The sequence below is a fragment of the Notamacropus eugenii genome, chromosome X (assembly GCF_028372415.1).
Source record: "Notamacropus eugenii isolate mMacEug1 chromosome X, mMacEug1.pri_v2, whole genome shotgun sequence".
In the NCBI taxonomy this organism is placed as follows: domain Eukaryota; kingdom Metazoa; phylum Chordata; class Mammalia; order Diprotodontia; family Macropodidae; genus Notamacropus; species Notamacropus eugenii.
This window is the reverse complement of record NC_092879.1, coordinates 72,653,491-72,681,151: the sequence shown is the minus strand read 5'-3', so window position 1 is coordinate 72,681,151 and position 27,661 is coordinate 72,653,491. Positions and strand designations below refer to the sequence as shown.

General features: G+C 41.8%; 1 protein-coding gene across 3 annotated transcripts; it reads right to left on the bottom strand.

Moving 5' to 3' along the window:
* Positions 1-5,902: 5,902 nt before the first annotated feature.
* On the bottom strand, positions 5,903-27,195 carry LOC140516106 (uncharacterized). 3 transcript variants are annotated; one of them, XM_072627065.1, is made up of 5 exons: positions 17,963-27,195; positions 15,580-15,649; positions 14,206-14,332; positions 9,405-9,506; positions 5,903-8,426 (listed from the first exon to the last, which is right to left on the bottom strand). In XM_072627065.1, the coding sequence occupies exons 2-5, from the start codon at positions 15,610-15,612 to the stop codon at positions 7,021-7,023; spliced, it is 1,668 nt and encodes a 555-aa protein (XP_072483166.1). In that variant the 5' UTR covers positions 15,613-15,649; positions 17,963-27,195; the 3' UTR covers positions 5,903-7,020. The 3 variants fall into 3 exon arrangements, with proteins under 3 accessions (XP_072483166.1, XP_072483167.1, XP_072483168.1); XM_072627066.1 differs by having other exon boundaries at positions 18,188-27,195; XM_072627067.1 differs by having other exon boundaries at positions 14,224-14,332; positions 15,580-27,195.
* Positions 27,196-27,661: the final 466 nt, after the last annotated feature.

The window sequence follows — 27,661 nt, the reverse complement described above, 5'->3', positions numbered from 1 at the left end:
AGGGGTTCCCTTCAGCTCACAGATGGGGGTTTCTACACCACCTCCTCTGCCCACAGAGCAAAATGATCCCCCAAGAAAGGGGTTATTTGAGGGCAGTTGAAGGAGTTTCAAAAATCTCTCTCCCCTCTTTCCACCTTTTGGGCTGAGTGAATGGTAGGTGAGAGGTCAAGCCCCAATCTCAGCCCCACCAAAGCTTCTCCTCCTCCCTCTGCCAGTCCCTCTTTCAAAACAAGATGGGAGATAGGTTAAAGAAGTGGAGGTGATAACAAGGTGGGGCTCCAGAGCAAGGAAGGTGGTGTTAGTCATCCAGTCTCCAGATTTATTGGGTGTGAGTAGGTGCTCCTACTGGCCCTGAGAAATACGTTTTTCAAACAATAAAAGGGAGTACAAGATAATTTGAAGAGGAAGGCAGCAATAACAACTTGGGGAGGTGGGTATCAGGAAAGGTGTCCTGTAGGAAATAAAATTCTTGGTTTCCTTCAAGAGTTATCGTAGGTGAAAGTGAGGAGGGAATGTATTCAAATGAGATAACATATACACAGCTCTTGGAGAACCTTAAAGTGCAATATAAATGCTAGCTATTATTTTTTATGTTTATTGATATTTTCTGTTTCTTATATCACAACAGCATCCTATGTATTCTTTCCCCTATCCCTGTCAGGGAACTATCCCATATGACAAATAGTACTTTTTGCAGAGGAAAAAAAAGTCAGCACAATTGGTCAATCCATTGACAAAGTCTGAAAACATGTACAACATGTATCACATGTGGAACTCCCATCTCCATGAAGGGGTGAGCTGAAGATGTATTCTCATTAATTTCCATTTACTTTTGATTTATTGATGTGTAGTTCTTCCCATTTATATTATTACAATTATCATCTATATTGTTTTCTTGGCTCTGCTTACATTGTTCTGCATCAGTTCATATTGATCTTTCCATGCTTCTCTGTATTCATCACACCCATCATTTTTTACAGCAGAATTTTACTATATTCCATTATATTCATGTACTACAATTCATTTAGCCATTCCCAATTGGTGGTCATCTACTTTATTTCCAATTCTTAGCTATCACAAAAAGAAAGTGTGGCTATGAATATTTTGGAGTATATAAGGACTTTTTGTTATTGATGACTTCCTTGGGATATAAATACCATAATGGAGTCTCTGATTCAAAGGGTATGGACATTTTAGTCATTTTATTTGCATAACTTCACATTGCTTTCCAAAACCATTATACCATTTCACAGGTCCACCAACAATGTATTAGTGTGCTTATCTTTTCCACAACCCCTCCAACATTGACTATTGTCATTTTTTGTTATTTTTGCCAACTTGCATGGTATCCAGTAAAACCTCAGAGTTGTGTTGATTTGCATTTCTCTTATTATTCGTGATTTGGAGCAGTTTTTCATTGGACTGTGAATTCTTTGCACGAAGTCAGGAGACAGAAAATTTGGCTAAAATGTGAAATAAGTATGGTGGGAATAGAGAAAGGAAGGGAACAAACATTTATTAATCACTTTTTGTACTAAGGACATTATAAATGTTACTTAATTTGTTCCTCACAATAACTCTGGGAGGTAAGTGGAAGCCAGACCATGAGAGGCTTTAAATGTCAAGTTAAAAAGAAAGTATTTTATCCTAGTGGCAATAAACATGAAATTTGTGCTTAGGAGTGACATGGTCAGACCTGGGTCTTAATATTACTTTGGCAGCTTTCTGTAGGATGGATTAGAGAGGGCAGTGGGAAGAGGGACACATTAGGAGACTATTGCAACAGTCCCAGTGAGAGATGAAGCCCTGAACTAGGACAGTGACCACATGAATGAAGAGAAAGGGCTGGATACAAGAAACATGCAGGTAGAGTCAAGTCAAGTTGTCATCTAGCTAGGAGGGTGAGGGAGAGCAAAGCGTTGGGGAGAATTCTAAGGCTGCCATTTCAGTGATTGGAAAGATGTTCTACTGACAGAAATAGGGAAATGAAGAAGGGTAGGGGGTTTAAAGGGAGAAGATAATGAATTCCATTTGGGGCCCATTAAGTTTGAAATGCCTCAGTGGAAATGGCAATTAGGGAGCCAGTGATGCCAGGCCAGAGAGATCAGATCTGAGTACATTGATATGGGAGCCACCTGAAAGAGGGTAGAGTTTCAGAGTGTCAGTGGCGTGTGTGCATGTGTGTGTGTGTGTGTGTGTGTGTGTGTGTATGTGCTTTGTTGGTGAAGAAGACCATGCCATCAGAGAAATGATGATATGACTTGCATTTGACTTTGTTTTGAGTGAGGGAGGGCTGTGCAGGTCAGCAGCCTCACTTCTCCTCCAGAGCCATCTGAATCCAGTGACCAGATATTCATCACGGTGAGTGGAGATGACCCAGGATGAGGCAATTGGGGTTAAGTGACTTGCCAAAGGTCACACAGCTAGTGAGTGTCAAGTGTCTTAGGTGAGGCTTGAACTCAGGTCCTCCTGATTCCTGTATTGGTGCTCTATCCACTGTGCCACCTAGCTGCTGTAAGTGGGTGGAATTTCCAGGGAGGCTAATCTGTTAGCATAACAGGATTTATAGCTGGAAGAAACTGTAGGCATACTCTCATCTAATCCTTTTGTTTTACAAATGAGAAAACTGAAGCCCATGAAAGACAAATGTGTGGTCCAATGTTATGTATGTAGTAAATAGTAAAGGAGAATTCAAACACAGGTCTTATGACTTCAAATCCAGGAATTTTTTCATTACCCCACACTGCCTTGTTTGGGCTCAAAATGATAGCAATTGGATCTGTACAACAATGTGAAGGATCTGTTAGGAAATGAGTTCCCTGTTATGAAAAGTATGTGGTACCCACTGGGGATATGGTTGAAGGGAAATGCAACTCAGTGACCACAGAGTCTCTTCTTCACCTGTATTTTCAACTTTGTTTTCTCTCATCTTTTCTTTTATGTGACTTTCTACTTCTCACTTTCCTTTCTCCCCTTTGCTACTTCTCTGATCCCAAATTTGTTATAATAGAAAATTAAAATAAAAATATAGAATCAAAATATTGGCTGTGTTCATTTAATGAAGTTTTCTTTTCTGTTCTTATTGTAAAGGGCAAGAAACATCATCATGTAGTGGAGAGTCAGCCATGAGAACACGGACACCTGTGTGATCTTGGGCAATTCATTTGATGTCTCAAAAACTTTGTAAGTTGTGGGGAAGGTGCCAACTTGCATTGATAGAGAAGAGTTTCCTCATCTGGGATTTTGCTGTACCAATGAAGGAGCTGGTAAGTCTAGTCTTTTATATGTGTTTCTCAAAAAAGAAATTAAGCTAAGTTATTTTTTGCTTCCATGTGGTCCTTGATTTTTTCCTGGTGTGTGTGATCTTAGTAGGAAAAAGCTGCCCACTCCTAGAAAGGAGATTTCATATGATAAGTGAGTGATATTTATATAATTCACTTAGAAAATTCTTTAAATAAATCATTGTTTTCTTCTCATCATTTCTCAATATTCTGTCTTCATAATGTTTCTTATATGTGGTTCTTTCTGCTCCCTAGTCCAGGCTCATGTCCCAATAGCCTGGATCACTCCAGTGGCCTGACTTTTACATTTAACACAGGAGACAGAAAAGGAAGTATTTTATAGTGGTATGCTGGACTTGAAGGCAGGAAGACTAGGATTCAACCTGTTACTTATTGCTTGTGTGACCGTAATAAAATCACTTTACTTTTCTGAGGCTTAGGCAACTCTTTTAAGATTTGGGATTACAAGACCATGTATTTAAAGCTGGAAGGGGGTTTGGATAGCAAATGGTCTAAACTCCTTATTTTATAGAGCAGGAATCTAAGGCCCACGGAGTTTCCTGGAAGGGCCTTGCTCACAATCATGCCTGTCTTTAAGTGGTGGAGCAGACATGAAAACCTAGGTCTCTGCCAACTCCACCATGTCGACTCATCTGCTACTAACTTAGAGTCAGACTGCATCCGTGTCTGGGAAGTGAACTGTCACAGGTCCGAAGTGGACATTCCTATATCACAGATCTTTGACGTATATATGTAGACACTGCAATCACTCAACAAGCAAGGTCTTATTAAGCATCTACTATGTGGCAGGCACTGTGCTGGGGATACGAACAGGAATCAGACAATCCCTGCCTTAAAATAGCAATCACATAGATAAAAGGATGTTGTAGACACTTTCGTTCCCAAACTAACAAAGGCCCTAGCAAACTTGGGCGCTCATGCCGCTCTTCCCAGGTTTTTTTTCAGATTTCTCCTTTCCCTCTTTCCCTCCTTCCTAATGCGGAGGAGTGGGGGCGACCACTTCCCCGCCCGAGGACACCGGGGGCCCCGCCCCCACTCTCAGTCGCTCGGAAAACCCACGAAGGCTTGGGAGAGCGAGGTGTAGGGCGCCACCCTCAGTTCGAAAAAAAGACTCCCGGTCCATCCAGACACGCACTCACCCGGGGGCAGGAGTGGGCTTAGGGCACTGCGGAAAGGACGGACATGCGCACGCCTGGGTCAGACATGCGCGTGCGTGGCGCCCTCGAGAGCGTCTCGCGTGGGGTCACGAGCTGCCGAGGAGACGTTTCTATTGCCGCTCTAGGACGCAGTGGAGGTCTTGGAGTCTCTGTGGTCCGCGGGAAGACAAGACCACCGAGAAAAGGGAAACAGGGCTTTGAGAGGGGGAAGATAGGCTGGAAAGAGAAAGTTAGGGAATCTCACATAAAGTATGGAAAGCCACACAGACTGATTCAAAGTGAAGTGAGCAGAACCAGAAAACCAATATAAACAAAGACAAAAATGCATATGGAAACAATGAAAAAACAATGAGATTTGAAAGAATACCTCCTTCCCTTCTCTACAGAGGTGGGGAACTATGGATGCAGGATACTATATTTAAGATTAGACTTAGTTAATTTATTGATTACTTTTGCCAAACAATTTTTCCCCCTTTTAAAAAATTCTTTGCAATAACTTATAGGGCTGAAGGAGAATGGGACATATTGGGAAATTAAGTGATATCAAAAATATACTATTGCAGTCTTTAAAAAATTGGCTAACTCAGGTGAGATTTCCTGGGGTTCTATAACTTGGTGGAGGCATCATTTACCTGCCCATCCTCTCCCAGCTTCACAGATCCAGAAACTAGATTTTACTATTTCCCACAGGAGTAAACAAGACCCTGGTAAATTGTTTCTCATTAACCAAATGAGAAACCAACTAAACTAGGATGTCCATTTGGCAGCTCCTAATAATAACCATATAACACAATATTATAGAAACAACAATCTGGACAGATTTAACTGATTAATGTAAGAAACAACTATAATTCCAAAGGATCAATGATATATACTCCCTGCCTAACAGAGTGCTAATGGGTTCAGAGTGCAGAATGAGATATACTTTTTACACATGGCCAGTGTGGAAATTTGTTTTGCTTAACTATGCATTTTTGTTAAAAAGTTTTATTTTTCCTTCTTTCTTTTAAAATGACAGATGAGAAAATAATTTTAATTGAAAAAAATTGAAATTGAAAGAAAAAAGATATAAATTGCCCATGTACATGAGTTGTCTAAATGTGTATCAGGGGAAAAAGCATGAACAGCTATCTCTGGAATCTGGCCCCCCTTCCCAACAGAGATTTTGATTATCTGCCTGGACATGAGCAGAACTGGATACATGACTTCTGTGTGTCCACTCTTCTTTTTCTGCTGAGAGGTGATACTGAATTAGAATTCCATTTGCCCCCCTCAAATATTTCTGGCCTAGGAGAACAATTTATTGTTCTTGTTATTGAAAAGTATCAAAACCACTAACTTCCTTGATCACCATCTCTTAAAGGGAGATCACCCAAGGTTACTTTTTTCAAGCTTGACTCCTTTCCATCTAATGCTAGTTACACAAAAGGTCATCACATATAATTAGAGCAAATCCATTTATGCAAACAGAGAGCAAACAGAAATCACAATTTTACAGAGCAGAATATAACAAAAAATACACAAGAGTGAATGAGCTTTTCAGATAACAGCCACTTGAGACCTTGCTTAACCAGGAGAACAACCTATCTCATCCAAGGGGAAGTGCACTGAAACCTCCAAGGACACAAGTGGAAAATCAGTCATGTTAAAGAACTAGCTTCTCCTTACATATCTCCCTGGAGTTGGTCCTAAAGTTGGTCTAAAGAGAGTTTAAAACCACATGTGCTTACCCCTCAAAACAAGAATGAAGAATGTCCCTCCTCTTTGAAGCTCTTGGGCCAACTCATATAGTCAGTCAGTCAGTCTTGTCTGCTTCTCTCTACCATCTTAGGAGTCATGCCTGGGCTCAAAACCCAATTTAAAAGTCCAACTGTCAGAAGTAAGCCAACTAAGGAAACCAAATGTTTCCTTGTGGAATCATGGCAAAGCTTGAGCTTTCCTCATTAATTACATACATACATACAGTATTTTTGTCTGTATTGTCTCTTTGGTGACTTAATTCTTTTTGTACATTTCTAATTTGATACATTCTAGACTTTCTTTCTAACATAAATGTTTTGATAGCTAATAAGGTTATATTAATATGCTAAGCCTAAGACTTTGCTCACATTAATAGGGTTTTACTCCACTATGAATTTTCCAGTGTTTAAGAAATTCTGATCATTTAAGGCTTTCACAGTCATAGCATTTTTCTCCACTGTGGACATTCTACATCATTTGATATTCGATATGTTGTGAGTTCTGGTTTCCCCAAATTTGTTACATTTTTTCCCTTCCTGTACACATACTCCAGAGTATAGCAAGGCCTCATTGTTCCCCTAAAATGTTTAGCACTTCTCTATTGGGCTTTTCTCTTTATAGAATTAACAAATAGTAAGGTCTGAGCTCATTCTCAACACTTTTCCACACTTATGTTTTTCTCCAAATGCATTCTTTGAGGTTTCATAGGTCTCAAGGTTCCCTGAAGGATTTTTGCACATATTTTGCACTTATCACCTTCATGAATATTGTTATTTTTAATAAGATTTAAATGTGCCCTAGAGCCCTCCCCATATTTGTTACTATAGGGTTTTTCTTCCATGAGTTTTCTGGTGGCTAATGCGAAAAGATTTCCCACATTTCTTATACTCACAGGGTTTTGTTCCTATATGAATTTTCTGATGTTTACTAAGGTCTGAGTTCCCCCTAAAGGCTTTCCCACATTTATTACATGCATAAGGTTTCTCTCCTGTGTGAATTCTCTGATGTTCACTAAGGTCAGAGTGCCCCCTAAAACTTTTCCCACATTCATTACAATGATAGGGTTTTTCTCCAGTATGAATTCTCTGGTGGCTAATAAGGCCTGAACTGACCCGAAAGGCTTTCCCACATTCATTACATTCATATGGTTTCTCTCCTGTATGAATTCTCAGGTGTTTGACAAAATCTGAATTCATCCTGAAGGCTTTCCCACACTGCCTACATTCATAACGTTTAGCTCCTGTATGAATGCTCTGATGCTTAATAAGGTCTGACTGTGCCCTGAAGCCTTTGCCACATATGTTACATGTATAGGGTTTTTCTCCTGTATGAATCCGATAGTGGCTAGTAAGGCCTGATCGAATCCTGAAAGCTTTACCACATTCTTTACATTGATAGGGCTTTTCTCCAGTATGAATTCTCCTATGTTTAGAAAGGTCTGAGTGTCCCCGGAAGGCTTTCCCACATTTGCTACATCCATAGGGTTTCTCTCCACTATGAATTCTCTGGTGCTCAATAAGGCTTGATTTTCTACTGATGGTTTTGCCACATTCGTTACATTCATAAGGTTTCTCACCACTATGAATCTTCAGATGCTCCAGAAGGCTTGAATTCCTGTTGAAGGCTTTCCCACATTCATTACATTTATAGGGTTTCTCTCCACTGTGAATCCTCTGATGCTCAAGAAGGCTTGAGTTCCTACTAAAAGCTCTCCCACATTCATGACATTCATGGGGTTTCTCTCCACTGTGAATTTTCTGATGTTCTAGAAGGCTTGAGTTCCTGCTAAAGGATTTCCCACATGTATCACATTCATGGTTTTGTTCTCCCTTGCCCTTACTCTGACGTCTCATCAATTTTGAATCCTGACCGAAGCAATGGTGAAATGAATCATATATCTTGGATTTCTTTCGGATGGGATATCTCTGTTGTGTAACAGAGTTTGAATCAATGTCACTCTTAATGCATTCACGCCCTCTTGTTACTTTAAGGCCTGCATTATAAATACCAGTCACCTGCTTGAAATCTGTCTCCTGGAAAAGAGGGTGTCTTGGTTCCTCCTTCAGCATGTTTACAGGATGTTGGTCTAATCTAGACTCACTGTCATAATTTTCTTCCATGTTAAGGCAAGTGGGCCCTGGACATTTTGCTAATAAAATTCTCTGCACTTTGCCTTCTTCAGCAACATCTTGCTTTGGAATAGATACTTTATTCTCAGACCCATAATCTGAAATGATACAAAGAAGACAGTAATTTCACTGTTCCTTTTGTTGGGAGGGAGGAACAAGGTCATCTGAAATAAGGCACAAGATCACTGAATGAAGTACTAGTTAATGGGCCTTTAAAATTTTGACTATTTCCTGGGAAGAAGATGGTAGTGGGATTGATGGTAGAGAGGGATTGGGGCCTGTGCTTTCCCTGAAATAGGAAACTCCCAGGGAAGAAACTCTCACTCACAAATGCAAATCAGCAACAACTATTTAATTTATAGTCTTAGAATTGCCTACGTTACTCATAGTTAGAGTTATATATAACTATGTAGATAGTTATACAGTCATAGTTACCTAAGGAATGAGAATGAAACAAGCAAGCCACAGAATAAAAATACTCAGGAATGGATGACAAAGGACAAAATAAACAGGGTAGTAAGGATAAAATAGATAAAAGAAGCAAAAATGGGCAGGAAGAAAGGTGAGTTGGTTGAGGATGAGATTTGAAGGAGTGTGGGAGTGATGCCCAATGGAAGTATAAAGAGATAAGCCTGAGCATGGATGAAGGACAATTATGGGAGCAAACTGTTTTCTTCCATGAGAAACTGCTGGTGTAGCTGAAACTGGATTTGGAGTCAGTAGACCTGGTTTCGAATCCTGGTGCCATCACTTAGCTAAGCAACCCTGGGGCAGTCACTTTATGGTCCAAATAAGTGAGTGGAACTAAGGGTTGTAGTGTTACTTTGGCCTAGAAAGGGGGTGAGTATCCCCTTATGGACATCTGGGTTACGATGGCCTAAAAAAGTAACCATGGAATCCGAGACTGAAAAAGGAGGCCATAGGATCATGGAGTTGATGGTATCCAAATACATGGATAGGCTGAAGTGGTACTGGGGATTCCTCTGCATCCAATAACTTAAGACTGTCCCTATCTTAATTCACCAATTCTTATTCCTCTTGACTCCCATAGATGCTTATGCTACTCCTTCACTCACCAAAACAAATCACTTGAATCTTCTTTCTGGGCAGAAATGACACACATGGTATTTCCCCTCGCTCCAGTTGAGAGATAAGGTCTGGTTTGGAACTTGGAAATCCTGATAATGAGAAAAGATAAAAGCAGATTATAGCCATCTGATTTTAGGACAGAAAATCATAGCAGAACTCAACCCCAGACACCTTCCCTCTGAAATTACCTCTAATTTATCCATATATAGAGTTGTTTTCATGTTGTCTCCCCCATTAGAATGTGAGCTCTTTGAGAACAGACTGTCTTTTCCCTTTCTTTATATCCCCAGTTTAGCATGGTGTGGGCACATAGTTGGCACTTAATAAATTCTTGTGACTTATTGATAGACACTGCATGTTCAGGGATTAGTGAAAGAAATATACATAGAAATATCATTATAAAAAATGTAAGGAAGAAACTAGGCCTCTCTACAGGGGCTTCAGGAATGTTCTGGCTAGAAGGGGCAGGCTTGGCATGGGGTGATCTCAAGGAGCAGATGACCTGGAGAGAGAACAATTTTTTTTTTTGTCTTGGGAAACTCTTGGGTCCTGAGATATGGACACTGAGACTCCCACAGAATCCAGAAAAGTTTCTTATAGGGATTCACTGGGGATGGGAAAAGGCAAACCTAGGGATAGATTCAGGAAGCCCCCTATCTCCACCTCTATATCAAAGGAATAATATTTATAAAGCACTTAGCTAGTGTCTGGCAAAAACTAGGCTATATAAATGCTTATTCCTGCCCCCTCCCCCCACCCCCAGCCTCTATAAAAACCAAACCAATGACCTGAGACTAGGGAGTAGAAAAATTGCCCTGTTTTAAGATGCAACAAGAATTGGGGATTTTCATCCTTGAGGCTCAAGTTCACTGAGTGCTTAACATATCTCAGAAAGAAGGTAGAAACTGCTGCAAGGCCACAGAGCACAAAGAATCAATAGGAACTGGAGTCCAGTCTCCTCATTTTACAGATGAAGGCAGTGAAACTGGAGGAGATAAAGTGACTCACTGCCCTCATCCATAAAATAAGGAGGTTCTGTGACTCCAAATCCCTTTGCAGGGGGGTGTGGCCAGACAGCAGTTTGTCTTTAAAGCTCTAGAGATATGGCACAATATCAATTAGCAGCTAGGAGCTAATGCAGTTTTAGGTCCATTTCCAAGAGGTAGAAATCCCAAGATCAGGGAGCTGAGGCTGACCACATCAGAAGTATGAGCTCCATTTTAGGAGCTCACTTTGGGAAGGACACAGATAAACAGAAGAGAATCCACACAAGGGACTGTAGGATGACAGACTTAAGAGTTGGAAAGAGACTTTCAGGCTTCCAGGTTCTAACCCCTTCATCTTACAGATGAGGAAAACTGAGGCCTGGAAATGTCAAGTATCTAATCAGCTAACAAGTCACACAGCTAATAAGTGTCTAAGGCAAGATTTGGATCAACTTCTCTATAAGTTCAATGCTCTCTGCATTAAGGCCACGGTGCCTCCAAGAAGGTGAGCAGCCTTTGGGATCATGCCATGTCAGGATGTAGGGAAAGAAGTGGGGAATGTAGGAAGTGACTATTTCAGGAGGAAAAGTTAGCTACCCCCAGGTATCTGGAGGGCTGTCACATGGAACGAGGATCTGACTTGCTCTTTTGACCCCCAAAGGATAGAATTAGGAGTAATGGACAGAAGTTCAGTGTCAGAGAAAGCGTCCTAACAATGACAGCTACCTAGCACTGAAGTGGCTTTCTCCTCAATGGAATCCTCCTAACAAAGTCTGCTATGCTGTGTAAGGAATTCTGGGTGAGCTAAGGGCTTCAATTCTGAAAGTCTGGGATTCTGGAGAATGGGCAGAGAACCAGAAGAACCAGGATATTAAGAACCAGGATACTGCAAAGCAATAAAGAAGCAAAGAGGAGAGGGCTTCAAGAAAGAGGTAATTACACATACATACACACACACACACACACACACACACACACACACACACACACACACACAGAGTCAGTGGACTGATTGATGAAATCATAAATGTCCTTGGAAAAAACAAGCAAAACATAGGTTTGACCATGTTCCCCTTCCACTCAATATACTCTAGTGGCTCTCTATTACCTCTAGGATATGATATAAATTACTCCATTTAGCCTTTAAAGCTGTTTACTCCCTGGCCTCTTCCCATTTTCTTCCCCTCCATAGCGCAGTCTAGGATACCACTACACTGACCTCCTTACTCTTCCTCAAACAATATGATTCCTGACTCCATGGATTTGCACTGGTCGTTATCCCCAGAAAGCTCTACTCCCTCATCCCCTCACTCTCCTCCCACTGTCTCTTAGTAGCCAGTGCTTTCTTCCCATATTACCTTCTGTCTATTCTGTATATTTCGTGTCTTCCCCATTAGACTATAAGCTCCTTGAGGGAAGAGACTATCACTGCCTTTCTTTACATCCCTAGCATTTAGCACAGTGTCTAGAACACAGTAAATGATTAATAAATGCTTGTTGACTGATAGTTTCAGTAGAGAGGTGGTCAGGGAAGCCAGATGGCAAGGGATGAGTGTTAAATGAAGAGTGTGGAGTCCATGCATCCATCCATATGGAGCAATGAAGACCAGTGGTTTGAGTGTTAGGAGACCTGGGTTCTAAGTCCAGCTCTGCCACTCCCCAGCTTCATGACTTAACTGGTCATTGAACTGCCACCATCCCAATAGGTAAAATGAACACATCATTGTAGCTCTGCCATTATGGGATTTCTACAGAATGGATTTCTTTAAAAACAAGAAGTTTAGTTTTAGTTTTCAAGTTTACAAAGCTGATAGGGGGTGTTCTCACAGTCTAGAAACATCATCAATCCCCCAAGAAATCTGGTATGTCCCATGCCAGAAAGGTTCCTAATTTGCCTGTCAAGGAAGCAGCTTTTGAATCAAGCAAATCAAGTCCAACTTTTGATAGCATCAAGTGAAAAATTCCCATTCAAACTTGTCATGGATTACAGAGTCTTTCTAATTCTCTACTGGCCATGGAAAGGCCTATTTATTTTCATTTGTCTCAAAATTCGTTCAGTCGCTTGGGGTAGCACCTTGGATCATGTCCCATGGCTTGACCTTTGTCTCGTAATACAGGGTGTCCCAAAAGTCCTAGTGTAGCTGTGAGCTAGTAAAGTTATTAAAGCTTAAAATTTCACTAAGACTTTGGGAACACTCTGTACTTAACATTTTAATATTCTATCCCTGCATGAAAACCTTCCCCTTTGATCATTCCAGGTGTCCCTTTCTAGACATTCTTTCCAGGCCATTAATGTCTTTCTTTTAGATGTGGTGAACAAACAGCAGCTAGCAAGTAGTCCATGTAATTGCTCTTAGTAGTCAGGCATCAGGAAAGGACAGAATTGAAATCCTTCTAAAATGAAAAAGATTAACACTTATTTCATTTAAATTTTCCCCTTGTAATTACTTATGAAGAATGTCTGGTAAAATCTGGAAAAGAATTGCAGAGGCTAAGAAGGCATGGCATATAGACCCTTATTTATCATTTCCCAAAGAATTTCCTTGTTCTCTTTCTCCTGTATAATTCTGAGTCCAACTCACTATACCCTTGTAGTGTCTGTTTAATATACTATATATGTGTGTATCTATATCTTTATGTATTTATTTCTATGTATCAGGGTAGGGTTAGGGTTAGAATCACATCTAGGTGCCTCAGGGGATAGAGCACTGGGCCTGGAGTCAGGAAGACCAGAGCTCTAAACTGCCCTCGGACACTTACCAGTTGTGTGACCCTAGGCAAGTCACTTCACCTAGGTTTGCCTTAATTCACTGGAGAAGGAAATGGCAAACCACTCCAGTATCTTTGCCAAGAAAACCTCATGAACAGTATTGGCATGAGATGGTCCACAGGGTGATAAAGCGTCAAACATTACTGAATGATTTAACAGCAATATCTACATCATACATATGTGTGTATATATGGATATATGCTATATATACACATATAACATACACACACATACACACACACACATATATACATACACATACACATACATACCTACGTTTGTATATCTGTATGAACAAATTCTATAAAATGTCCATCTAACTTCATGTCACCATTTGGACACTAAGCATTCTTTATTCACTTGGCTTTTCCCAGGTAAATGGTTGAGTCAAACCTTTTGTGTGGCTATGGATTTTATCTGGGAGCCTAATGTGTGGAAAATTGCAGTCTGTGGAGGGAGATCTAGACAAATGAAATCATAGATTTGCCAAAGAACCACACTATTTATTAAGTTTTTTTTGAATGCTTCTAATCTTTATGACACTTCGAAGTCCATATCAGACAGTATCACACAAAACACTCTCTTGATGCCACTGTCTAAACACAATACTTTCTTTGTATCCCTAGGACTTAGCATAGCATAGGGCACACTGTTGTTGTTGCTGAGTTGTTTCTGACCTTTGTGACCCCATTTGAGGGCTTTCTTTGCAGAGATAATGGAATGACTTGCCATTTGCTTTTCTAGCTCATCTTACAGATGAAGAAACTGAGGCAAACAGGGTTAAGTGACTTGCCCAGGGTCACACAGCTAGGAAGTGTCTGAGGCTGGATTTAAACTCAGGAAGATGAGTCTTCCTAATTCCAAGTGGGTGCTCTATCTATTGCAGAGCCACCTAGCTGTCCTGGGACACAGAGTAAACCTGTAATAAATGCCTGTTGATTGATTATAGAATTTCTTCACATAATTATTAACAAATGAGGAAACTAAAAATTAGAGTCATATTTCCTGAGTGGCACAGGAAAGAACACTCACCTAGTAAAAGCACATTACCATAATTCTCTAGCATCACGTCCCTGTAGAGCCTCTTCTGTGCAGGGTCCAGTAATGGCCATTCTTCCTCTGTGAAATATATGGCCACATCCTCAAATGTCACCAGCTCCTAAAAGCACAAGAACAGAGGTGAGGGCTCTCAGCTTTACATGGCTGATTGGCGGGGGAAGGGAGCGGGAATGGATTAAAGAAAAGATGAATACAAGGTAGAGTGGGAAGCATACCTAATTAGCTGTGAGAGAACCTGAGTTCCAATGCCTGGCTCAAAATATAAATAAGCAAGTTCCATAGATTGCCCATTTACCTGCATGTTACCTCATCACTACCAGCAACAACTGCTAACCAGCTGGCACCAGCAGGCATATAAGCAGAAGAGCCCTGGGATCAGTGCTGCTTTTCGCCCAACCCTCACATCCATCATCAAGGGAGACAACTCCTATGGAGAAAGGTTCATCCATCTCCATCAAGTGCCAACCAAATGACACTCACAGGGCAGGCAGGCCAGAGGGTACCCTGAGAGACTGGAGGCTACACATACCACACAGGCTAAACTACCGTCACCACCAGCTTGACCACCATCTCCCTTCAAATTCTAATGGAGACACTCCAGAACCCTCCACCCAAGAGCCTCAGGAATACCAATGCCTTCCGGCCAGTATCCACAGCCATCCTCCTAGGAAGCAACCCCTTGTGGAGATGTAGCCTGGCCACTGCTCCTGTGGGTGCTACAGACAAAAGGTTCTTGTTGCCAGAGTCCTTGGCACTGGCAAATGGTTTCACATCAGAAACTGACATGATTTTATCAGTGAAAATTCCATTAGAAGAAGTATTACCTCTACTTTGCCACTGTACCCAAAAGGCCATGGCACTTTTGCATCTGATTTGCAGCTAAAACTGCCTAAATGTGCTGTCTCCATTAGAATCTGAGTTCCTTAAAGCAGGGATTGTTTTACTTGTCTATTTGTATCCCCAATACTTAGCACAAAAGTGGCCACATGTATTCGAATTCGCATTACTTGAATTTATAATTATGTAAAATATGTTAATTGGTTCCAAGCCAATGAAAACATGCAGTGTAAATTCAAATAATGCAATCACTTCAGGGAATTCATTGTTCACACTAATTGGGACCTAGTTGAAGTAAATGCTTAATAGATACTTTCTTCATACATTAAGTTTCTCCACCTATAAAATGGAGATAATAATAGCAGCCAACACCCATCACCTAGCAAATCCTAATGGTTAGAAACAGTGGTTCTGGTTCTTGGAGGGGGCATCTCTGGGAGAAAGATGTTGAGGATAAATTCAACTGATAGTGATGACAATGTGGGAACACTAGAGGGAGCCACAGTTCACCTGGGATCTGGCTGTCAGGAGAGCACCTGTCATCAGCTTGTTTCCTCTACTTCTGCGCAGTTAGATGGAGCTAAGGAAAGTACAGAGCATAATGAGTAAGATCAACTTTGCCCTATAGCCTCGCCACCTTCCCCCTCTCAATTATTAAAACCTATTTAAACCGAGCTGATTCTGTGGCCCATGACAATGGTACATAATTATGTCCCTCGTTACTCCTGGACATTCCCTTTACTCTCCTTTATGAATTCTCTCATTCCCCAAAGCAATCGCTCCGATCTTTATTCTCTCCAGTCTCACACTTAAGCATTCCCCACTTACTACAGCTACACCCTCCTGATTGACTCAGAAGATTAAGACCTTCTGACCTGAGGTTCCTTAACTCCCTCCTCTTTCTTAGAAAAATCAACTTCATAGCCCAATCTCTCCTTCAACAGAAGTATCCATCACTAATTAATCCCTCTGTCACATGCCCTTGATCCCACTCTTTCTTGCCTCTTCTGGGATCATCCCCTCTCCTGAATCTTTAATCTTTCCCATCTACCTAAAACATGTCTACGTCTGCTTGCCCTAAAAGTCTTCTCTTGACTCTGCTACCCCATCAAACTGATTCCACTTGACCATTCCCTTTCTTTCACTGTCAAAACTTCTTGAAAAAGCTGTTGACACCCAATGGCTCAACTTCATGATCAGACTTCACCACCCCCTTACTGTGATGAAATTGTTCTCTGAACAATTTCCAAAGGTTTGCTTTCCAGCTCTCATCCCCTCTGACTTCTCTGTAGCATGACTATATTGACCACCTCCCTACGACTGGTATTCTCTCCTCCTTGGCACCATATATGCTCACTTGGGGTGCCTTCCTAGCTCTCTAAACACTGTTTCTCAGTGTTTTTCACTGATTCGTCATCTTAACCCCTTAAGGTTGGTATTTCTCAAGGTTCTATCTACTGACTCTAAACATACCCTCCTTCCTCTATATCTACTCTTTCCCTGAACAAGTTCATTTACTCCTAGAGCATTGATTCCCAGACTTCCCTTCTGAGCTCCACCCATATGTACAACTGTTTATAGGGCAGCTTCACTTGGATATCCTAGAGATGCCCTCAAATCAATACATCTAAAACTGAACTTATGATTCCCTCCATTTAAACCTGCTCATCCTTCTGACTTCACTAGATTGGTGGCACCACCATTTACCCAAACACCCATTTAAAACCGTGGAGTTCTCTTTAGCTCTCTCATAGCCAATGTCAGCAAACTTGATTATCTTAGCCTTTCTACTCCCGTGTCCTGGTATAGATGCTCATTGTCACCCACCAAGACTACTGGAATAGCTGCCTTATACATCTTTCTGCCACCATTTTCCCCCTTCTTCAATTTATCTGAGCATAAAGTTGACTTAACCCATGACCATGCTGACATGTCAGTATAAGAGAGACAGAGAATAGGTACAGTCACCATAAAAGGTTAAAGCTTTAGAGGCAGGTTAAATCACATAAGCATCTAGTTCCCCAACATACTCCCACCACCTTACACCCCGACTTAATATTGACCACCCTTCCCTCACAAATCTCTGCCTCTTATATTTCACTGCTTTGAGTAAACTTTGATTTAGGACTGATTGGCTATGGACTCCATTCCCACATTCCTTTTCCAGAGGATTGCTTCCCCTTGGACTTAGTACTTCTCTAATCACTGGTAAGTGAACGTCAGCTGATAATGGTTTACCATTCTTGTTTCACCCATGATGCTGCAATGACAGATGGAAAGAGGCTGCGTTAAGAGATCTGTTACACTTGAAGGAAATAATATATTTCATGCTACAGTCAGTTGCTCTGAATGCTGATGGCAGAGTTCTAGAGGCATCTGGATTGTTTTGAGAAGTGACAGGAATCCTTAGGGTTCTTGCACCAGTGAGAGTCATTTATAGACCTACCCATCTAGGAATCCTAGACTACCTTCATTCTGCTCTGCCTAGTGAGACTAATTAGGGTTCTGATAGACCAACCCCTATTTTATAGAGCCCTGCATTAGGCAATTTTGGGAACTCAGAGACTTTTGAGCTCAATTCTACACATCACTCATCACCCCAATCTGCCTCTTAAAGCAAAGACTACTAAGAGATTCACCAGCAGGGGAATTATAGTCTGGGGAAAACCTCATCTGTTTCTGACCTACCTTTCCTCCCTCCAAAAAGCTGTCTGTACCCTAGATGTATCTTCCTAACCTGCCTGCTACCAGCTGTACTCCTGCATGGTAACCCCATATATCTGAATATTCTAGACCTGGAAGGCCCCAGTTTCTCAGATAACACCTTTCAGTTTGTGATTTTGGACCTGATCCAGATCCCTTCCTTCCCTATTAACTCCAGGATTGCTCTTACTCTGAGCTTCCCTGATTTATGAAGATAGAAACCGGAGTCCCAGCAAAGCTTGGTGCTTCAGGATCAGTTCTGCTATGGACTCCTTTCTCCAGCCACAGGCTCTTTAAGGTTCTCTGACAAAACACCCCTGGTTTGTGTCCCTTCCCAAATCAGTCCCAGTTCAATAGTATGTACTTATGTGAGTTATGTAGAACAGGATGGGAAATCAATTAGTTATCCCAGTACCATTGTCCTGTTGTTCAATTCCCTCTTCATGTTTCTTTGGAGTCACAGGTTCTTTCCTTAAATGCATTTGCCAGTTGGTTTCAGCATTCACTAGTTTATCCAATTATTTCCACAAAGCCCCTTTAGTCCAAGGAATCAACTCCAAATGGCAAGGAATGGCAGAAAATGATGTCACCTCCTGAACTGTAGGGAAGGATTTCCGTTGGTTTTCTGCGCCCTGGGGCCATATCTGTTTGTGAAATAGTCCAAGCAACTATGGTCATCAACCTGAGTTTATTCAGCAGTTTAAGAGTGCTGAATCATGCCTCTGGTTGTAGCCGAAGTTTTAATAAACCCTCCAATATTCTTTCATCCCAATCCCTAGGAATCAATTGAATGCGCACACAATGGGTATTTCATTTTGGTTGACAGGGGATATGGGTACAGCTTGATGGAATGGCATGTTCAGCCCACAGCTGCCAGCTGGACCATAAGGTGGTATGTCTCCAAGATACCTGCTCTCCAGATAACAGTCATCATGCTGAATTGGTCTGAGTTGTCCTTGAGCACCCAGGTCAGCACCTGCTACTTGCTAGTTGCAGAAATGGCAACTTGTAAAAGGAATAGTGATTCTGGAGCAAATAACAGAAGTGATGCCACTTGTTCCTGTCTCAGACACACCTGTTTATTAAAGTCGTCTCACCCATTAGAATACAAACTCCTTGAGGGCACAGACTGGTTTTGTCAGCTTTATTTCTAGCGAGTTCCTGGAAGAGTATAAGCACTTAATGCTTAATTGCTTTCAAGTTTCCAAGAACCTTATAAACATTATCTCATTGGAACTTCAATTGGAAGTCTTACAGGTATAATTATGCCCACTTGAGAGATGAGCAAGCTGACATTTGAAGGGGTGATTTTGCCCATAGTCATCTACCTCATTTCAAAGGTAGGATGTGAACCCAAGCCTTCCTGACGCTGTGGTACAAGGTTGGTGGGGAATTCACATAGACCCAAACAAATTGGAGGCTACTACTAGGGTGACTTGCAGCATAATCTTCATGTAGTCAAAGTGGTGAACATTGTATCCCTAGGTAGCACATTATTGATGGAAACCAGTTTTGGCCATCCTTCTCTAAAATCCATACCAGCATAGCAACCTAGAGATTGGCAGGAAGTAGACTAGCTCTTTTCTGAATCACTCAGGTAGTAAGGCTTATGACCTGCTAGCTAGGATTATTCTCCTCACGCCTCAACCACATTCATGTTCCACAAGTCTTGTTATGTCACTCACATGTTTGAAGGGGAGCAAATTACTGAGCCTCTCTGAGTCACGGCTTCTTTCCCTGAAAAATGGGGAGGATTGAGGTGATCTCCAAGGCTCTTTTCAGCTCTAGGTCCTAGGATACTCCCTACATATAGCAGCCACAGTGGGTAGGCAGGAAAAATATATTCTTCAATATAATTTCAACTCACTGAGGCAGTGGCAGCCTCCTCCAGACAGACAAGGGGGGGCTTATACTGGAGGGAACATGGAAGTTCTAATGAGCACAGTCCAGAATTAGTAGGAGTCTTTCCCCTAATCTACATTATCAAGATCTTAGATGTTTGGAGGAAGAGTTCAAAATTCTATGGCCTTCATGGCATGGCAGATCATGCTGGCATCAGGGCAGGGTGGGAGTGGGGACTGCACATAACCAAACCAAAATGGGCCAAATTTGGGGAGGACCAAGTGAGAAAAAGTTAGCTCCCTGCCAGTGGCTTGCTTTACTGCTCCAATAGTGCCCCTCTTGGGCTGAATATCTACTTCTGCAATCCAAATGTTTTCAGCAGAACCTCAGGTCTTACTGAACATCCCTTCCAGCAGTAATCTTGTAACCCTTTAAATTGTAGTGCTCCAAAGAACTTGCTGATACCAAACCAGCTAGAATCCAGACTATAACCAGCCATCATACCAGAAAAAATGGGCATTTTAGTGCTAACAGGTCCAAAGTGTAAAGTTTAGATAAGAAATAGCTCCCTTCCATCAAGAAGGAACTTAAGGGTGCAGGAGAAAAGACACTAACACAAATAGCTATAACATATTATTAAACATATGCACTCCTGATTTTTAAAATAGTTCCTTTGTGGTCTGGAGGAGAAAGTCAAAACTGAGAAGGGAGCTTCAGGAAAGGCTACTGGAAGGAGCCATTTGGGTTGGGAAGGAAATCAAGAAGAAAATATGGTAGGGAGGAGCAAGCCACACGTAGGGAAGTCTGCGCAAAAGCCTCGAAATGTACAAGTGGTGTATGTCTGGGCGGCAGAGGACAGACTTCGGCTTGGATGCCCAATACATAGAAGGAAGCGGGAAATAAAGTTGGCAAGGACAAGTTGTACCAGATCGTGGAGAGCTTTAAGTTATAGTCAGTTTGAATTTAGAAAGCAACAGAAGTCACTTAAGATTTTCAAGGAAAGGAGTTTTATGACCAGATCTGGCATTCTTCTGGCAGCAGTATAAAGGGAAGGCTGCAGAGTAAAGGAGGCTACTGCAGTGGTCTTGATGACCTGCATGAGGGCAATAGCCTAAAAAGGGGGCCAATCCCCAAGCACTCGTTCTTCTCAGTTCCTATCACACAGATGCCTTCTGCCACTATCTCCTCCTTCATTTGTTTCACTTAAGGTGGCCCTTATCCTTGCCAACACAAACCCTTCTATGTGCACACATGATTCCACTCTCTCTTACATTCTCCAGAGGACTGTCCCCTCTATCATCCCCGTTCTCATTTCATTTTCTGTCATTACTTCTTTGCTGCCTACAAACATGCCCACGTCTCCCTCATCCTCAAAAAAACCCCCACAATCCATTAATCTCCACTATCATTCCATATTTCCTTCCTTTTATGGTTAAACTTCTTGGGATATTATATGAAAGTACCTCGATTCTTTGTACTTTTCTAAATATGGCTCCTGACCTCGTCAATTCTACCAAAATTGCTCTTTCCAAAGTTGCTAACAATCTCTAAAGAGTCAAATCTAATGGCCCTTTCTCAATACCTCCACCAAAACTCTTTTCTTTGATTAACTCTTCTCTCTAGAAGCAGCTAGGTAGTGCCAGAGTGCATAGACTGCCAGGCCTCGAGTCCAGAAGACTTCCTGAACTCAAAGCCAGCCTCAGATACTTCCTAGCTGTGTGACCCTGAGCAAGTTACTTCACCCTGTTTGCCTCAGTCTCCTCATCTGTAAAATGGGGTGGAGAAGGGAATGGCAAACCACTCCAGCATCTTTGTCAAGAAAACCCCAAATGGAGTCACAAAGAATCAGACATGACTGAAATAACAGCCAGTCTTTCTAGGTTTTCCTGACACTATCCTGGTCCTCTTCCTATGCCCCCCACTCCTTCTCAGTCTTGATTGCTGAATCTTCGGGTAAAGATGGGTATCCTACAGAGCTCTGGCTCTATACTATTTCATTTGGTGACTTTAGTTCTCTTCTGACACTACCACTGCCACCCACACCCACCCCCAGTGTAAGTCTTCCTCACATCTAGACTACTGCCACAGCCTGTTCATTGGTCACCATCTCAAGTCTCTCCCCATTCCAATAGTCCATCCCCCACTCAATTGTCAAATTGAGCTTGCAGATCTGACCTCCTGCCATCAACCCTCGACTCCATAAACTCCAGTGACTCCTTGTAAAATCCTGATTGGCATTTAGCACCCCTCATGACTAGGACTCTACCACCACCCCTGGTTTCTCACACCTTATATCCCACTCCACATCCCATGCCTGATTGAGCATCACCAGCCCCTTTACTGCTCCTTGAATAAGACCCTTCTCTCAGAGCTAAGCATTTTCACTGGCTGTCCCGGTGCATGGAATGGTCTCCTTCTTGACCTCAGCATCCTGGCTTCTCTGAAGTGCCAGCTAACATCCCACCTCTTACAGGAAGCCTTTTCTGGTCTCCCTTTCCTGCAAGTGAATATTTTGTATATAACTCATCTGTAAAGTTCTTTGCATGTTTCTCCCTCCCCAGGAGCTTCTGCCTTTCTTTGTACCCCACAGTGCCTGGCCATGTCTGAAAATCTACAGTGGTTCCCTAGCAAATCAAGGTCAAACTCCTTCGACAGACATTTAAGCTTCCCCTTGTCTTTCCCTCCTTTCCAGCCTTATACAATATGACTGCAATTTTAGGGTCACCCAAAAGGGACTGCTCTTGAAAGATACCTAGTGCTCATACTATTTGCATAAAAGAGAAATGAGTAATAAGCTTAGAAAGTTAGATTGCAAATAGCTTTAAATTCCAGGAGTTTGTATATATTAAGAAGCCTTCATCACTTAATCCTCAAAATGTGTTCCAAGAACCCCTGGAGGTCTACCAGGTCAAGACTGTTTCCATGATACCAGGATGTTTTAATGTCTACTAACAGTAAATACTGATAGACATAACCTACATAAATAAAAGCTCTTCAAAGTATCCTTGAAAATTAAGAGTATAAAGGAATCCTGAAACCCCAAAGTTAGAGAACCACTAACACCGCAACAGACTCCTAACTAGTCTTCCTGCCTTAAGCTTCTCTACACTTGTCTAATCCATTCTAAAAACTGCTGACAAAGCATTTTCTCTTAGAGAACTTACCATGGGACTCCTAATATACAATTATCTCCAATGGTTTCCTGTTCTCTCTAGAATAACATATAAACTCAGCTATTCAGTTTTGAAAGCCCCACACAACATGGCTCTAACTCTCCCAGCCTCATTGGACATTAGCGACCTCTGTGTATGTTGTCTGTCCCTCCTTTCTGCACCTTTGCATTGGCCAGTTCCCAAGCCTAGGATGTGCCTCTATCCAAGTTCCTCTCTTCATTTAAAATGAGGCTCAGTCATCATATTTGGCATGAACTACTAGTCCCCTTACTCCCAAACTACAACTCCCATCTCCACTGCAAGTATCCAATATCTCTCCTTCCTTTAGTGGTTAAATTCTTTGAGAAAACTATCTCCTCAAACCTCTGTAGTTGGGCTTTTGACCTTAACATTCACTGTTAAGTGGTTGCTCCAAAGTTTCCAATGATCTCTGAATTACCAGGTTTAAATGGATCTTTTCTCAATCCTCATCCTTCTTAACCTTTCCATGCCTCTGACATTGCCAATAACCCTCTTTTGCTTGACACTTAGGTCTTCACCAATTACTTTCTCCAGGTCATACCCTTACCTATCTGACCATTCCTTCTCAAGTCTTCTTTGCTAAATCTTCATCCAAGTCATGCCTACTACCTGTGGGTATCCTCAAAGCCCTGACTTTGGCCTCTTATACTATTGCACTTGGTGATCTCGACAGCTCCCATGGATTTAGTTATCTCTATGCTGATAATTCTCAGATCTATTTATTCAACATGAACCTCTCTCCTGATTTCCAGTCAAATTTCATCTCCAACTGCCTCTTGGGCATAGCAAACTGGATGTCCTACAGATATCTCAAACTCAACCTGTCCAAGACACAATTCATCTTTCCCCCAAGCCCCTCCAAAACACAACTCAGATTTTCCCCCAAATCCTCCCCTCTACTGAACTTCCCTACTACTGCTGAAGAAAGCACCACCCTCCTGGTTATCTCTACTTCCAACCTCTGGGTCATACTCAAAATCCTTAATCACACTTCCTCCTGACATCTGATTCTGTCACCATCCAGTTTGGGTCCTCATTACCACACACTTGGTGTATTGCAACAGTTTTCTGATTAGGTCACCTGCCTCAAGTAAGCCCTGAGTGAACTGTGGGTAATCTGTTGTACCTATAAACTGCAGCTATCAAGTTTTAGAGCAGCAATATCAAATTCAAGTAGAAATGTGGGCCACCAATCTAGACATAAAAATCCCTGCAGGTCACATGCAGACTTAGTCTTAAAATGTAATATTATTTCCCAGTTATATTTTAATCCGGTTCAGGTCATACTCACACTCAGGTAACGTTTTAAGGCATGTCTCATATTTGGCAGTTCTGCTCTAGTGTCTGAAAACTAGCTAACTGTCAGAAATCTGGACATGAACAAATTCAATGGGATCTTTCATTACCCACTTCCCCACCCTGGTTAATCTTAGATTTCCTTAAGTGAGGTTTCTTAACCAAACATACCTCTGACGAAGTAACCACTCTGCTAAGTCTGCCTCTAAGTACTTGATTCCTTCCCCTGCCATATTCTTCAGCAGATTAGCTTGCCTCTACATACCTTTCATTTCAATTGCTACCCATCTACTAATTCCTTCCCAGTTGTCTTTAATCTACTACACATTAAAACCTCATTAGAATCTTCCATCCCCATCTTGCAACATATTTTATCTCTTTCTCAAAGGCCTTTGAAAAAACCAAAAACCATGTGAAATTTGCATCCGCTGCAACATCTTAAAATGACCTTCACCCTCGCCTCCCTCTCTGGGCTGTTAGAACTACCCTACCTTAGTTCTCCTCATACCTGACTGTTCCTTGGGAGTCTCCTTTGCTGCATTATTATCCATGCTGTGGCCCCCAAATTGCGGGCTGACCCCACAGCTTTGACCCCAACCCTCTTCTCTTCACACTCTCACTTGATGACCTCAATAGTTCCCCTGGGTTCAATAGCTCTATGCAAATGACTCCCAAATGGCTCTTCAAGGTTACTGATGATTTAATTGTAAAACCTAATGGTATCTTCCATCTACATATCACCCTATTCTCCTTGGATTTTGGGGACGCAGGTCCCTTTTGGTTATCCTCCTACACATTTGCCCACTCCCTCAAATCCTTTGGTAGATCTTCATTCAGATCACTTAGTAACCACAAGCATCATCCAAGATTCTTTCATGGGTCCTCCTCTTCTACACGAATTACCAAAGGGTAATCTCAACAGTTCCCATGGATTCAGTTACCTCTATGCAGACGACTCTCAGATGATGTATCTAGTCCTAACCCCTCTCCTGGCCTCAAGCTTCACATCTTCAACTATTCGATCACTTAACTGATCATCCTCTAAAGTAGATAAAAATCAACATATCCAAAACTGAAACTCATTATCTTTCCCCCGAACTCCTCCCCTCTTCCTAACTTTCTTGTTGAAGGCACTATCCTATCAGCCATCCAGGCTCCCAATGTGTCATCCTAATTTCTTCCTCACTCCCCACTTTCAATGTTCACCAAATTCTGTCAATTTTACCTCCATAACATCTTTCACATGTCACCTCCCCGCCTCTAACACTGCCTCACCCTGGTGCAGGCCCCCTAGCCCGCTGATTGACCTTGTTGCCTCAAGTCTCTCCTCACTTCAGTCCTCCTCCATTCGCCTGTCAAACTGATCTCCCTAAAAAGCAGATGTGATCCTTTTCTTCCATTCCAATGGCTCCATTATCCCTAAGATATAAAACCACGTTCAACTTTTTATAACCCCACCCCCTCTACTCTATGATCCTTATTCCCAAACAAGCTACCTCTAGGCATTTTCACTACCTGTCTCCCAAGCCTAGAGTTGTCTTCCTGCTCACTTTCATCTTATGGCCTTCTTGGCTTCTTTCAAGTTACAGCTAAAATCCCATCTAATAAAAAAAAAAAAAGCCTTTCCTGGTCTCTCTTACTTCCAGCATCTTCCCCTGCTGGTTATTTCCAATTTACTCTGTATATATTTATTTGTACAGTTGTTGATTCCCCCATCAGACTGAGCATCTTTATAATACGGACAATTTTTCTGTTTTTACCTTACTTTGTATACCCAGCATTTAGCAGTGCCTGACACATAGTAGGAACTAACACACAAATATTCAGCCCTATTATCCGTCCTGAGCTTCAGCCCCACATCAAGTACTGGACATTTCAAATAAGATACCCTACAAGCATCTCAAACACAATTTGGCTGGAACTAAACTCATTATCTTCCTCCCCATACACACCCTCTTCCAAATTTCCTTATTTCTACTGGGGATGTCACCATCCTTCCAGGCACGCAGGGGTCAATCTTCAGTTTCTTAATCTCATTTACTGAAATGTAATCAGTTGCCAAATTTTGCTTCCACCTGAACTATTCTCTTCCACTCTTTGCTCCACTATCTACCATTCAAATTTAGGATCTCATCCCTCCCTACATCACCTCTTGCAATAATAGCCTCTCTACTGGTTTCCCTAATCTCACCTCTTCCCTGTATCCAGAATCCACCCTGACAGAGCTATTAAAGTGATTTTCCAAAAGTATAGATCACCCACTTGTTTAATAAACTCCCATGGCTTCCTACGATCTGTATGATGAAAATACACATTTTCTCCATTTGATATTTCAAACCCCTCACAATTTGGTCCTTTTCCACTTTCCCAATATCTTCATACTTGACTCCAGAGTAGAAACTAGCCTTGCTGCTGCTCCTCATAAACATTTCATCTAGACCAGTGCATTTACCCTGCTTGTCCTGAATGCCTAAATTGCACCTCCACCCCCTTTCCTAGAATCTGATTTCCTTAGACTCCAATCAAATAGCACCTTCCCCTCCCATCTCCAACTTCCCCAGTCCCCATACATTATTATTTACTTTGTACTTTTATCTACCTACATAGTATAGTCTCTCTCCTTTGAATATAAGCTCCCTGAGGCCAGGGGTTGCATCATTATTTGTAAGGCACTTAGGACAGTGTATGGCACAAAGTAGGCAATTTAAAATTTTCCTCCAATTTTGTCTTTGTATTCCCAGCACACAGTAAATGGTTAATTAATGTTAAATGATTTAAGTCCACCTTAAAGAGAAAGAGATCCTCATTTCTATTCAGTGAGGATGTTGGTAGGTGTTGTCTCCTGAATCACAAGATCATCTGAAAGCTCAGTGAGATGACTTTACTTGCCCAAGATCACAGAATGATAGAATATTAAACTTTATAGCTGGAAGGGTCCTTAGATATCATATAGTTGTACTCTTTCATTTTCCATATCACAGAAGTAAAGATATTAGGTCACTGAAGTAGCAAAATTAAGATCCTCTGATCCCATATCCAGTTCTCTTTCCACTGCTCCACACTGTCTCTGCATCCCAACTATTAGCAATTACATGTGACACCCCACCCCACCCCACCCCTGAACCTCAGCACCAGAAGTACTCTGGGGCCAACTTTTCAGTAACCATTCTTCCTGTGGATCTGAAACCAATAAAGTCATATCAATAAACATGTCTTGAATACATGAATTTTGTGTGTAGGTTTCTTCTCATTCTGCTAACGTGGCTGCTAAACTTACCAAAAGTAATGGGCAAACTTGAAAAAGAAATCAGTCATGGAGTTAGCCAGACTCCACTCCCACCTCCTTCTTTCCCTCCTTCACCCTCTCACCCAAATAGACTACTAAAAGTTCCCAAAGCAGAGATCTGCAAGCAGAGGTAACAGACAAAACCTTGTCTCCCTGTCCATCACTGGCCTAGAATCCCCTCTGAAGTGAGGGAGACTGGTGAAACATCACTGACATGTGTCAGAGATGGTACCTTCCCTGTACACAAAAGGAAATCTGGGAAGCCATCTTT